General features: G+C 44.3%; 1 protein-coding gene across 1 annotated transcript in view; it reads left to right on the forward strand.

Annotated features, from left to right (window-relative positions):
• Positions 1-767: 767 nt before the first annotated feature.
• LOC147625998 (uncharacterized) overlaps positions 768-14,560 on the forward strand; it is a 101,566-nt gene continuing 87,773 nt past the window's right edge. The window contains exons 1-2 of the mRNA XM_086817772.1: positions 768-1,008; positions 1,116-1,321. Coding sequence (XP_086673898.1) covers positions 793-1,008; positions 1,116-1,321 — 422 coding nt within the window. The 5' untranslated portion in view covers positions 768-792. The remainder of the gene's footprint in view (positions 1,009-1,115; positions 1,322-14,560) is intronic.

The following is a 14,560-nucleotide window of genomic DNA, read 5'->3' on the forward strand; positions in this document are numbered from 1 at the left end:
ACATAAAGTCAAGCATATGGATGTTTATCTTGAACCACTGATTGATGAGTTGGAGGAACTATGGAGAGGTGTTGCAGTGGTGGACATTAGTAGGCCTCCCTCCTCTCGACACTTCGACTTAAAAGCAGTGTTGATGTGGACAATGCATGACTTTCCAGGATACAGCGATTGTTCTGGTAAGAATTCTAATTACCTCCCTACTCTATTACTATTGGCTATATATATTAATTAGACGGTTTGACTTTATTATTCTAACTTTTATTTATATTTTAACAGGTTTGAAAACATCGGGTAAACATGCATGTCCTGTTTGTGGCCCTTCGTTAGTATCCTTAATAGTGATGTGATGAGCAGATGGGTTACAAGATATGAGGATGCAAAGACAAAAAGGCAAGCAGAAAGAGCTCTCTTTCGGAGGCAACATGGCTCTCGGAAGGCGTACCCTAAGCATCTAGCAACACTTCCGAATGATATCCATGTTGATTGGTTGCATGAGGAAATGGAGAGAGCAGAGAGCGACGAGGGGCTGCATATCACGGCGGAAGAATGGGAGTATGCACGAGGATGCATGTCAAAGGTACATAGAACTAATGTTTTGCATTAGTTGTAAGTGATTTGCTTTTAATATTTATTCACATTGCTTACACAAATATTGCTTCTATTTTGGTCCAGTGCACTATGTTCAATGCTGTATGGTGTGAAGGCAAGCATTTTCGAACACAAAGAATTGATGAAAAGAGAAATACACAAGATTGCGGTGTCATTAGTAGCTTTGAGGGAGCTAATGGAAAAATGGATGATTATTGTGGCATAATCCAAGACATATTTAGGCTTGACTTTCGTCGCTTCTTTGTGTATGTTTTGGATGTCAAATGGCAAATGAACGTGGTGGAAAAAGGGCCTGATGCAACGATAAAACGCCATGCAAGTGGATATGTAACTATTGACTCTACAAAGTTCTGGCAAACAAAGAAAGATAGGCTTGTATTGCCACAACAATGTGAGCAGGTATGCATTTTTTTACTAATGTGTTTCATGTACATATATATCTAAGCTCGCGTACCCCTTGACTTTTGATATGCTAATTAATTACTGTAATGTGTGTATTTGAGTAGGTTATCTATCTACCAATGGTGCATGACATCAAATGGTGGTACGTCATCCCTATTGCACCACGTTCCAAAGTGATGTATAATACATTCACTGATATGGAGCATATGGAGGATGTAACAAGCCGCAATGAAGATGACGTCGAACATGCCATTGAAGATGTTGTGATCGATGATCAAGAAATAAGAGATGATCGTGATAATGAGGATGAGCATGCCATTTCTCATGATCATGAGAATGACCCTACCATTGAGGATGATGGTGATGTTGATGAGGATGATCAGGACATCGATACCATTATCAATGGAGTACAGAATATCGATAGTGGAATAAATTAAATTGTAGCCTTACCAATTGATCAAATGGATATTGATGTTGATCGTTTGACAAGGATGGATCTTATTGAAGATGAGATCGAACCCTAACCAATCCGTCACTGTATGTTCTAAATTGATGACATTTCTATCATCTCATATGCATGATTTATTTTTGAATATATTTCATTGTTGTAAATGCATGTAGTGGGATTGTGTAATGATGTATACTATAATGTACTATGAGATGGTTTAAGGAAAATAGTTTTTAATTTTGTTAAGGAATTCAGTTTTTTTTCAGTTTTTCTCTGCCATGCGTGTATTAATCCGTGTACAGTGGCGTGTATTTTTCCGTGTATAATAGCGAGTATTACCCCGTAAATATTATCGTGTATTTATGCGTGTATTACTGCGTGTATATAAACGCGTTTATACACGCGTTGATAAATGCAAATATACACGCGAACTTAAATGCTAAAATACACGCGCTCGATTCTATTCAAATACAAGCGCGACCATACACGCGTTCGTAATTTATCGCGTGTATGAAACGCGTGTATGGCAGCATTGTCTTGTAGTGTATGGATCTGTTGGTTGATCTTGCTGATCTTCAACGAAGAGTCCATCTTGATTTTTATAAGTGAATATATTTCCAGGTACTATGAGCTAGGAACTATTGAAAAGGCCCCTGAGTGGACAGGTGGTGAGCGTTCTGGTTGCCAATGATGCCATAGGTACACCAATGAAGGAATGATCGAAAACTAGAAATCAACCGCATATTTTGGAGGATTATTATCAATGATACTATGATTTTATTAAAAGATTGATTTAAAGTTAGTTGAATCTGTGAAACAGGCAATTTCATATTGGGTGTGTAAGTGGTGTGACTATCTTGAAGTTTGCATGAAGCGCCGGCTAGGGGGCCTGGGAACTCTTTTCCCTGGTACCCGGGACAAAACATAACGAAATTCCTAAAGGGATTCTATCACTACAGTGGTTGGGTGGTTGGCTAACCCATGGGACCGATAGATCCCTAAAATGAGACTCAATTCTATTATGGTACAATAGATGAAGTAAATCCCGAACAGTCCTTGTTCTATGGAAAAGAATCAACGGCTGTGCCTCTCAATGAGGAAAAAAGCGTTGGTCTCTATGATCCAAGTGTAAGTCTTTTCTTTGATGTGACCATGTGACTTATGGGTTCAGTCGAATCAGTTTGGTTAGTGATGACCTTGACTACGTTAGAAAAAAAATGTCCCATGGAGGAATTGTTGAGATATCGAGCTCGTCTAGTGAGGCGGTGGACACTGATGACCCGCCTGGGGGATAGGCCCCAAACTTACACCACTGGCATGGTTGGTGAGATCTTGGGTGATATGCGGCCAGTGGGATGACAGGCTGTATGACAGCCATTCTAGAGACTGGCATAGTTATAGCGCCAGCTCATTTAGTCGGGTTCACACTATAGAGAACCCGTGTATGTATTTGGTTGAGTACCTTTCATATTGTGAGTACTCTTATTCTTGTATATGGTGTGTTGAGTGTTGAGTAGAGAAGAAGAAGATTTTTAGCCTCTCACCTTGTGTGTTCTCTATTAGGGTTTTGTGAGTGTGTGTGTGTGCTTGCAAGAGCTCAAGCTCTCTCCCCCCCTGCATCTTTTCATGGTATCAGAGCTTGGTTCGTGCTAAGGGCTGAGCTGCAAGCAGGAGAACCACAGGAAGCGGTACAAGGGTAAGAGCTACAACTACTCTTCCCTATTTGTGTTGGTGACTACACCCTTGTCGGGAGCTCTACAGGAGGCACCGGCAACGATCTCTGATTGAGGAGCTTTCTTCGCGGGAGTATAAATTTTTTGGGCCGAAAACGCGTTTCGGGCGCGTCTGGACCTCCGTTTTTCAGAAAGCAGACGATTTCGAGCACTGCGGGCAAGTCATCGATTCTCTGCAGAACTCTGTTTTAAGAACTGCAGGAAGACAGATTGACTGTGCAGACACTGTGGGTGCTGCAAAGAGGTCTATAGTTGCCATTGGGTGTATGTATGCACATTGAAGTCACTGATTGTGACATTTGAGAGTACTACAGTACCGCTGTGCAGAAAATACAGCAGTTTGTGCAGAAAAACCAGAGTGCAGTTTCTGGTAAAATTGTGTGTTTGGTATGGGAGGCTGTAGGTATTATGTGACTTTCATTGATGACCACACAAGGAAAGTGTGGGTATATTTCATGAAGGAGAAGAGTGAGGTGTTCACTCACTTTCAGAATTTCAGAGTTTTGGTTGAAAAGCAAACATGGAAATATGTAAAGTGCCTAAGGTCAGATGGAGGGGGAGAGTATTTCTCCAATGAGTTCTCTGAATATTTGAAGAAGAATGGTATTCGGAGACAGTTTACATGCAGATACACTCCGCAGCAAAATGGAGTTGCTGAGTGTTAACCCATGGCGGACGTACTATATTTTACGTCATTAATTTAAATATTCTGAGTCATGGGCCGGGCTTGTCGGCACCATATATTAAGGATAAAGGGATTGGGTGATCGCCGATGAGAGGCGCACCTTGGATATCAGTAGGATAAGGGTTAGGGTTGGCCGGCCATGTATGGGCGCCCAAGTGTGAACGGCCAAGTCACCTATAAGAGTCAAATGTAACCCTAAACTCCTCATTCTCATGTGTTGTGAATACAAGAGTGCTCTTGCCTTATCTCTTTGGTTTCCTTCTCCTGCGTTTGTGAGAGAGAGAGAGAGTGAGTGAGAGAGCGATCGAGCACTGTGTAGCGGCACGGCGGCGGCGGAGAGGCGGTAGAGCGGCGACGGCGGCTCCTCCTTCACGGCTGCGACGCGGGAATCCTTCAAGGCGGCGGTTGAGCGGTGAGTGACACACCCTTTGGCATTCTGTTTGAGCTTCCTTCCCTGGTTGTATGCTTGCAGCCATTCGTGGCTCGCATACGGTGTCTGGCAAGTCCCCAGCTACGACCTGTGCGACAAAAGCGCACATTTTTGGCGTCGCTGCCGGGGAGTTGCCCTGCACCAAGCTCCAGTTTGCAGCTCGGCTGCTGCGTGAAGTTTAATCTGCACTGTAGGAAAGCAACTGTGTTTGTTGTTAATGTGTTTCTGTGTTTTGCAATCTGTTTCTGCAATTTGTCTGTTGTATTTTCGTTTCTTTTGTTATATTTTCACTCCGCGTGTGGGCGTGCATTCTGTTATCTGGTTTCTGCGTGTGAGAGGGATTTCTGAATCCCCAAATCTGTGCTGTGTGTGCGAACTGCGCCGCGGCCAAGGTTGAACCCTAAGGAAACCCTAGAAAACTTATCCCACAAAAAAAACAGAAAATAAAAAATAAAAAACTATAAAAAATAAAAAATAAAAAATTAAATTTTATTTTCAAAAAAAGAACCAAACGTGTGGAGAGGAAAGCTTTTCTAATTGGAGAAAAATTTTTTGAAAAGAAAGAACCCCAATTGACCCACGACCCACGGCCACGGCCCCGGCCTCGGTCTCGATCTTTTGATATATATATATAGGAGAGTGAGCCTCCATAGCTTTCTCTCAAGTGAGAGCTTATGGGAAGTCGTGCTCTATATGTAGCCCACTCCCCAAGGAGTAAAGTGAGCATGTGGGATAAAGCCCTCACCCTTTCCTCCACAAGCAAATAGGCTTTTGCCCCTTCCCCCCAAAGGAAACGGACTGTTTTGAGGACTACAGGAGCTCTAGATAGGCGAACACGGTGCTGTAAAGCACACTAGGACCCTTTGAACGATACGCTCGTTTCGAGCTATCACACGCCCTAGTCCAAGTTCAACCGTAAGTAAGGGGGTCAAAAACGAGTTAAAAATAATTTAAAAACAACACAAAAACAAGTAAAAACGGGGTGCAAAACACCTAAGAAACCACTTGTGTGAGTTTCAAGGGTAGTTACAACGCACGTAGGGTACCCACGTCACATGCATCTACGTTTCGGTCGGGTACTAGAGCCTGAGCCACTAGAAAGCGTTTCAGTCTACGCAGGCTCACACCATCCCTCCACGTTGGCATCTTGGCCTTCGGCTGGAACCCAAGGGAGTGCAACCCAAGATCCACGAATAGTGGATAGTGACTCGTCCTCTGACTCAGAAGCCATGGAAGGGCACCCTACCAAGAATCCTGAGGAGACAAGCCAAAACATGCCAGTGTGGGCCCCACAACCCGAATCTAGCATGTTTAGTCGTCTAATAGAGACCTTTAGTAGAGCTACACGCTCTGAACATGCGACAAGCGAAGTAAATAAGGAGGGAGGGGTAGTAGATTCGCCATTCACATCTTATGTAGACCCTACCCTCCCAAAGAGTGTCCATGTGGATATTCTACCCACTTCGTTTAATGAGGGCCCTACTGAGCTACCACATTCCGATGCTGTTCCTAAAGTAGAGGTCCCTAGAAGCCAATCCATAAGAAGTGACATTGCGTCCACTTCAAGAGAACCATTTGGTACACCAAGTCTAGATGGGATATTTCTCAATGAAAATTGGGAATATGATCTACACACAGAGACTCTAACTGACCTATACACAGGTTACACATACCATGTAGGTTGGTTAGAAGTCCTACGATCTACATCTAGCGCCACTAATCTAGAGGAGCAACAACACATGATATGTGAGGTGATTCATAGAATTATCCAAATTGAGAGGCAAAATAGGGGAGTGAACCTAGTTTCCACTGGCCCTATGAGGTTTTTGGATACGGGCAAGGCCAAACAACCAACCCTATCACAATTGGAGACTCCCTCGGTGAGTCCCATAGACCCTTCATATGTTGTTTCGCCTGGAGTCTCAATGCAGGTTGAGCCCACGAGTAGTAACTTTAGCTTTCCAACCTTGGCTCAACTTTCCATTAGGGAATCCGCAATGCCTACCCCAATGATGAGCATAGCTGAAAGTGCACCTGTTACCGCTGTAGTTAGTACGACACCACTACCTAGTGGAACAGTACCTACAACAGTGCGTGCCAGTGCCTATCGACCCTATGTACCTATCGCTACTCATGCTCAGGTAGCTCCTACGCCTCTTAGTATGCCAATGGCGTATGCTCCACGACCGCCTTATCATAACCATTATCCAAGGGGAGCTAGGCCTAGTCACATTTCATATCCTATGTCATTTGCCAACCTACTCAGACCAACGCCAACTCCTATCAGCCAGGCTATCCCAGAAGTGCCTTCACCAACTATGCCTGCTCACTTAGGTGATCTCGCAGCATTTGCTCAGACGATCGGACGATCCATTGCAGAAAACATGCGGGGTATTCCTGAGAGAGAACCTAGAAGCAAGGCAGTACAAGTGGCTAAGCTCACTCAAAACTTCAGTGGTAACGAGGATGTTAGGAAGCACATTGAAGTCTTTGAACACGTGTGTGATTCCTTGGAAGAGCACAATGAGCTGCATAAGTGTAAAGCTTTAGGCTTAACCTTGAGTGGGAAGGCCGGAGATTGGTATCGAACCTTAAGGGTTGAAGAGCGCACTCACTACCCCACTCTCAAGAGATTGTTCTTGAAAGAATACATACGCGAGGGTGTGCTTTGGGGGGTAGCATCTCAACTCCAAAAAGCTGAACGCGAGGAAGGGGAGTCAGTGAGAGACTTTATAAGTCGATTGAAGCATCTAAATTCTCGCTGCACTCCCGATGAACGCTTCAATAACAACCAACTCCTCGATAGATTCATCCGAGGATTGCGCCACGAGGACATTTACAATGGCCTAGTCATTAGAGGTCTTACAACGTGGGAAGCAGTCACTACCAATGCAATCCAGTTAGAAGACAACTTGATGATTGCAGGTAAAAAGGTGTCTTCAGAAACAAAATCCGTTAGTTCGCAAGTATCTGGGCACGAGCCAATGACGGCGAAACCTATTGCCAAGGAGCCCAAGATATCTGAAATGTCTATGACCGACCTTACTAAGACTCTCCAAGAATACTTTAGGGGTAATCGAGCTCCTCAGAATAGCCATATGTACCCAAGAAGAGAGCAACAATGGTGTTCGGTGTGCTTAGGACCACATAGCACGAGTGAATGTCCCACATTCAGAGTCAAATTCAATGGGAATTGCAATGCATGTGGTAAGTATGGCCATCAATCTAAAGATTGCCTAACACTTAAGCGAATGTTGGCAAACCAGGCACCACTAGCTTGGTCAAACACACCTCAAGTACCCGCGCTAATGCCTGCACAACCTATCGAGCAACCGTCACAGCACATAGTTCCAAGGAATCCGAATGTAGTCCAGTCTGTGCCGTTACCACCGCCAGTGCTAGGACCACAACCTCCACATCCAAGGATTACCCCTGTAAACCAGATGGGTTGTGAGTCACATAGTGCATGTGGGGATTATGAAGAGGAGATAGACCCTACTGCTCCATACGGGATTGATACGTTTGAAATGATTCCCCAGTACTACATGGAGGATCATTTCGGGCAAGTCAAGCCTGTATATCAAGCGGCTGCTCTTGCCACAAGAGGGCAAAACCTTAATACCATGGCGAGGAGACCACCTCTTCAATGCTATGATTGTGGTGGACCGCATCGTGTAGCGGAGTGCCCTAATAGGCTACAGAAGATCGCTACTCAAGTGCAACCAAATCAAGAGAGCACATCGGGAATGCCGGTACTTACATGTAATCGTTGTGGCATAGATCATTTGATCGCTCAATATCCACATAATCCTAATGCACCCAAGATTACGCCATTGAATTTGGTTGAGGTCACTAACCAAGCACGAGGAACCATACCCGTTGTACCCGCGAATGTAGTTACACGGTCAATGCTTCAAAATCAAAACTACATTCTTGAAGAGAGGGATACTGCATCAATCGCTCAGGCAAAGAAAAAGAAAACACGGCGAAAGAGATCGCTTAATGCCACGAGCTCCAAGCCCAGTTCAAAGACTAACATAGGGACAGGAGACGACCCCGTGTATATGAATGATCCTGAAGATGATTCTGATTCAATAGAAACCATGGGGACCAAAGCCACTACCTTAAGGGAGGAACCCACACGGGAGCTCAATGAAGGAGAATCAAGCGAGTACATAAATAAGGGGAAACAGAAGGAAACTTCCTCGGCCCCACAACCAAGTCAGTTAATGCCCTCTCGACCACCCAAACTGACTGAGACTCCCCAAGACAAGCCACGTGGGCCAAAAACCCTCAAGAAAAAGATTGGAACTTACCCAAACCCAGTTGAGGAGATTGAACAAGTGCAACACTTAAGGGGTTTGGTGGAAGAAACACAAAGAGAACTGGAACCAAACTCGAGAAAAATCAAAATTCCAGATACAGTGTTTCCTACGCAAGTTCAGCCTCACCGGAACCATAAACCGTTAGCTATACCGAGTATCATTCGGGAAGAAAGTGAGGATAGGACATCCGGAAGTGGGCAAACACCCTTCTTGCTGGAAAGAATGTTTAGTGAGGGAATGCCTGACCCCATTGAAGAGGAAGTGATTCCATCTTCACCAGTTCCTAGTCAAGGAGCGATATCTCGAAAAGTACCATTGAATGTGTCCAAGCTAATGGATTTCATGTCCTCTGCGATCAGAACCACGATCATATCTAAATTATACGGAGATCCTGAGCTATTCTTAGCTCTTCGGGCATTTCTCAATGGAGAACTAAAGGCGGGGCTACCACAATTTGCAAATATGGATAGAGCCGACACGCTTCAAAATGAGGAGGAACATTGGGATCTACAACCCAACCTAGATGAAGATTCGGTCGTTGAAATACCCGTGAACAAGTTGGGACAGTACTTTGAAGGGGACGAATCTAATGCCACCCTCCCCATTACTACCAAGGGATTAACTCTAAAGGGAATCCTTGATGGTGGTGCTGGAGTGAGCATTGTGACTAAAAACTGTTGGGAATCTATGGGAAGACCTCACCTCGAAGTCACAAACATAGTGGTTAAGATGGCAAACGGAACTATTGCTAAACCTATTGGAATGTTAAGGGACCTTAAGATCAAGGTCCTGGGATACAAGGTAAAACATACCTTCATTGTAATGGATTTCTCCAAGCATCCTATGTCATATCAAATGATCTTAGGACGTCCTTTCATGAGGGAAGCACAAATGGTGCATGACTGGTCGAAAAACCATGTCTATCTACAATTCCAGGACTCTGTCATTCGAGTTGATCTTGAGAATGGTCGTGCGCATCCTCTAGGAAGCAAGGTTATCATTGATAATCGATCGGATACCACTGTTCACTCTGCCCCATTAAGGTATTGCTATACATGCAAAAAAGAGACTGATGATGGGAAGGATTCTCCTTACATGGATGTCCTACCGGGTATGACTGAGTCGGATAACGTGGATTGGGTACACTTAGCGACAACCATAGACACATGGGGAAATAGAGGCACAAGTTGGGTAACACCTGAGGGGCAAGATATGCCACCGTTAGTGCCAATAAACATGATAGGTGTTATGCACTTGACTCCTGCTGATGGCGAGAACGTGGCAAACTCCACCGACACTGAAAGTAGCGAAGACTCTGACCAATGCAACTCTGAGTATGAATCTCAAGAAGAAACTGACCCTAAGCCTGATGGGAAAAATGAATCAAATATTCACCCAAATGTGGAAGCAAGGTGCTCAACGCCTAGGACAGTGGCCTCCTGCAGTTCATCCGAAAGTGAAGATTGACCAAGTGAGTCCGAATCTGATAGAAACAAAAATCAAAAACTTGGTAAGAAGAAAACGAAACATAAGCGCCAACGCTATCGAGCTAATGTATGCACTGCAATAAACAAGGAAAGATCCACTGCAGAATGGCTTAGTTATGTAGGAGCCATTGATGCTCATCGAAAGATAGCGGATAATTGGGGACAATACCTCCAAAGTGTCATGTGGTGTATTCCGCAACCTCATGACGTCGCCCAATTAGAAATCGAAGAGAAGCCGAAACTAAGTCGTACTGCAAGAAGGCGGCAAAACCAAGAGTTGGCTCAACAACAAAAGGAAGCGGAATTGAAAGAAAAAAGCCTGGCACAACAAGAACCAGTAGACTTACACCCCGCACCCGAGCATTTCAAATCATTCACCACAGGGGAACGTAAAGTAGTCTACACAAAAGCCCAACGAACGCCTACCAATGGGAGTAGCGGTGTCTACGATGGCCCTGCGGTAGTTAAGGAGATAGACTTAGCAGATCCGGGTGAGGAGTCTAAACCAGTTTTTATTGCTCAAGACCTCACCAAGGCGGAAGAAGCTGCACTTACGAAGCTTCTTAAAGAATTCAAGGACATATTTGCCTGGACATATCATGATATGAAGGGTGTCCCACCCTCGGTGGTGCAACACACGATTCCAATGATTAGCACTGCTAAACCAGTCCAGCAACGTCCCTACCCAATGAATCCTAAGTATGCAAAGATTGTACAAGAGGAAATTGAAAAGCTGGTAAAATGTGGATTCATATACCCAATTGAGCACTCAGAATGGGTTTCTCCGATAGTCATCGTACCAAAGAAGAATGGGAAACTCAGAGTGTGCGTTGATCTCAAAAAGGTTAATGCAGCCACCAGAAGGGATCATTACCCCTTGCCGTATTCTGAACATGTGCTTGAAAGAGTGGCAGGCAAGGAGGCATATAGCTTTTTAGATGGGTACTCGGGTTACAATCAGATCACAATTGTAGTCGAGGACCAAGCTAAAACAGCATTTATCACGGAGTTTGGAGTGTTTGCCTTTCGCGTCATGGCTTTTGGCTTGACCAATGCACCTGCAACATTCCAACGATTGATAAACACGGCCTTTAAGGAATATCTAAGGGACTTCTGTGAAGCTTTCTTAGACGATCTTTGTGTTCATTCCTCTTGGGACGAGCACTTGATGTGTTTACGAAAAATATTTGAAAGGTGTAGATTATATCGCATCTCATTGAATCCTTTCAAATGCCAATTCTGGGTTAAACACGGAGTTATCTTAGGACATATAGTGTCCAAAAATGGGATTTCCACTGACGAGAGTAAAATCAAGGTCATTCTGGAATTACCCCCACCCACCAACTACAAGGGAGTCCAACGCTTTATGGGCCACGTTGGTTATTATCGAAGGTTTATTCTATTCTTCGCCGAGATAGCTCGACCATTGTATAAGCTTCTCATCGAGTTTATTTGGACCGAAGAATGTGACCGTGCCTATGAGCTATTAAAGAAGGCCTTGGCGAGTGCTCCAATCTTGAGAATGCCTAACTGGGATTTACTCTTCCATGTGCATATTGATGCATCAAACTTTGCTATTGGGTGTGTGTTAACTCAACCTGGAGAACATAAGCTAGACTACCCCATTAGCTTTTCCAGTCGCCAGTTGAACGATGCTGAGATGAACTACACCACTACAGAGCGAGAAGGGTTGGCAATGATATATGCAGTAAGGAAATTTCGTTATTACCTCCTTGCCACCAAGTTTGTTTTCTATGTGGATCATCAAGCATTGTTGTATCTGGTAAACAAACCATGCTCCACAGGAAGAATCACACGATGGCTATTGATTCTTCTTGAGTTTGATTTCACTGTTGTTGTGAGACCTGGCAAAAAACATGTTATGGCTGATCATTTGTCTCGCATACCTAATGGTGAGGCTCCTATGGGGGTTGATGATGACTTACCTGACACTTCCCTGTTCATGGTGGAGACAATGCCTGAATGGAGTGAGAAGATTGTTAACTTTTTGGTTAATGGCTTTCCACCCAAGGAGCTTCGTAAAGATCTAGCTCGAAAGCTAATCAAAGAATGCGAACCCTATTGCCTGATAGTCGGGACTCTTTATAAAAGAGGAAAGGATGACGTTCTTAGGCGTTGTGCCCGAGAGGATGAGTATCTATACATTTTGCAAGAGGCACATATGGGCGTAGCCGGTGGTCACTTCTCAGGCGACTTAACTGCGCGAAAGATCTTACAATCAGGGTATTGGTGGCCCACTATGTTCCAAGACGCATCACTCTTTGTGAAGGGTTGCGATGAATGCCAACGATATAAGAAACCCCAGAGGAAAGATCAGATGCCCCTACATCCGATCAAAGTAAACCAACCATTTGAAAAGTGGGGTTTAGACTTTGTAGGTCCAATTAGTCCAGCGGCCCGAAACACACAATATCGCTATATTATTGTGGCCACTGACTATATGACCAAATGGGCTGAAGCGAAAGCGACACGTAAGGCAGATGCGAGGACAACAGCCAAGTTCCTCTTTGAAAATATAATCACACGCTTCGGTTGTCCTTTTGAACTTGTGAGCGACAATGGTACGCATTTTATAAATGAAGTGATTAAGGAGCTCACAACAAATTTCATGATATCCCATCATAAATCTACTCCTTACTATCCGCAAGCGAATGGCCAAGCCGAGAGTACAAACAAGACATTAATCTCTGTTTTGACAAAGACAGTTGAAGCTCATCGCACGGATTGGGATCTAAAACTTACGACAGCTTTATGGGCCTATCGTACTGCGTACAAAGTGGCTATTAATTGCACACCATTCAAAATGGTATATGGCCAAGAAGCAGTCATGCCGTGGGAATTTGTCATTCCAAGTCTTCGTGTTGCTAGTCAAGAGGGTTGGGATGGTAATCCCTTAGCAGAGCGTCTGTATATCCTTGAGCGGCTAAATGAAGAAAGACAATTGGCTGTGTACAATGCCCTTGTGGAGAAGGATAGAAGGAAAAAATGGTTTGATCGCCACCTCAAGGACAAGGACATCAAGGTTGGGGATAAAGTCCTGATGTATGGAGTGCGAAACGAAAAGAAGAAACTCAAATATGCTGGTAAGGGACCATATAGAGTATGTGAAATTACCCCGCAAGGTACCATCAGAGTGGAAACTCTCGACGGAGTTGAAACCATTGGATTCCTTAATGGGAGTAAATTCAAAAGATACTATGACCCCCTGAGCCAAGAGGAGTTACATGCAATCCATCAAAAGAAGGCAGCTAAAGAACAGGCTGAGCTTAAAAAGATACAAGCAAGAGTCGAAGCCAAAGAACGTCAACAGCGTGCTAGGAGACAACGAGAAGCCAACTTGGGAATTACGCAAGTATTTTTCGAGGAAGCAGAAGAGGATGCACTGGAATCTGACCCACCTCTAAGATACCCAATTGAGTTACAGAGTCCTTACGGGGAGGTGCTGTATAATGCATTATTGGATACAGGAGCTCAACACAATTTGCTATCATATGGCGTGTGGTGTCAACTGGGAAAACCACCTTTATCCAAGAGCTCTATCCAAGTTCAAGGAATCAACAAGAAGAAAACCCCTGTCTCAGGAATTCTGCACACTCCGGTTGCTTATGACAAGGGAACCATAATTCAAAGCTTTTTGGTTATGCCTGCTGGTACCATGGAAGGGACTGTAAACTTAGGGTGCAAATGGATGATGGCCACCAAATGCAATATCGATTGGGCAACCAGACGAGTCACGACGCAAGAACCAACACTAGGTCTGACCGCTCAAAATCTCGCTCCTAAGCCATCCACTCTGGACAAAATGATGGATAACAAAAAATCACCAAGTCCAGTGGCAAAACCATCTTTGATTGTTTGCCACCCCTCTAATGCTTCAACGCCAAGAGTGGAAACAGGCAAAGTGGTCCCTAAAGCTTCGCTTACTATGCCAAAGAGTACATACCAATGGGTCCCCAAAGCTTCGTTAACAGCTACTTTCCCTGCTCAATCTCGTTCAGCCACCAAGAAGCCTCGTAAAAGGAAAGTAGCTACCCACCCGAGAAAGGGCAATGTAACATCGCGATGGATCCCTAAAAAATTATTAGTAGCCCAAGGGTACTACGAGGGGAATGACCAGATTTGGGTCCCTAAACATAAGTTGAATCCCTCTACATCACCTATAAAACCTTGTAAACCAATTGTTGCCACCCCAATGACAATTCAAGACCGTGGTAAGGGAAAGGTAATAGAGTGCTCCACACCACTTCTTCCAGAGTTAGTTTGGATTCCCAAACGATATCGATCATTACCACCTAGCTCAGGAAGGGGGGAGCCACACGAAGCTTCTAGCTCCTCATGCCAGGCACACGCTGATATAGAAGTTTCTACATGCTCTATACCTACTCTTGTCAACACCCAACAAAAAACCAACGATGAGTCT

The sequence above is a fragment of the Cibotium barometz genome, chromosome 23, assembly GCF_041138505.1.
Source record: "Cibotium barometz isolate CiBa-2024 chromosome 23, ASM4113850v1, whole genome shotgun sequence".
NCBI classification, from domain to species: Eukaryota; Viridiplantae; Streptophyta; class Polypodiopsida; order Cyatheales; family Cibotiaceae; genus Cibotium; species Cibotium barometz.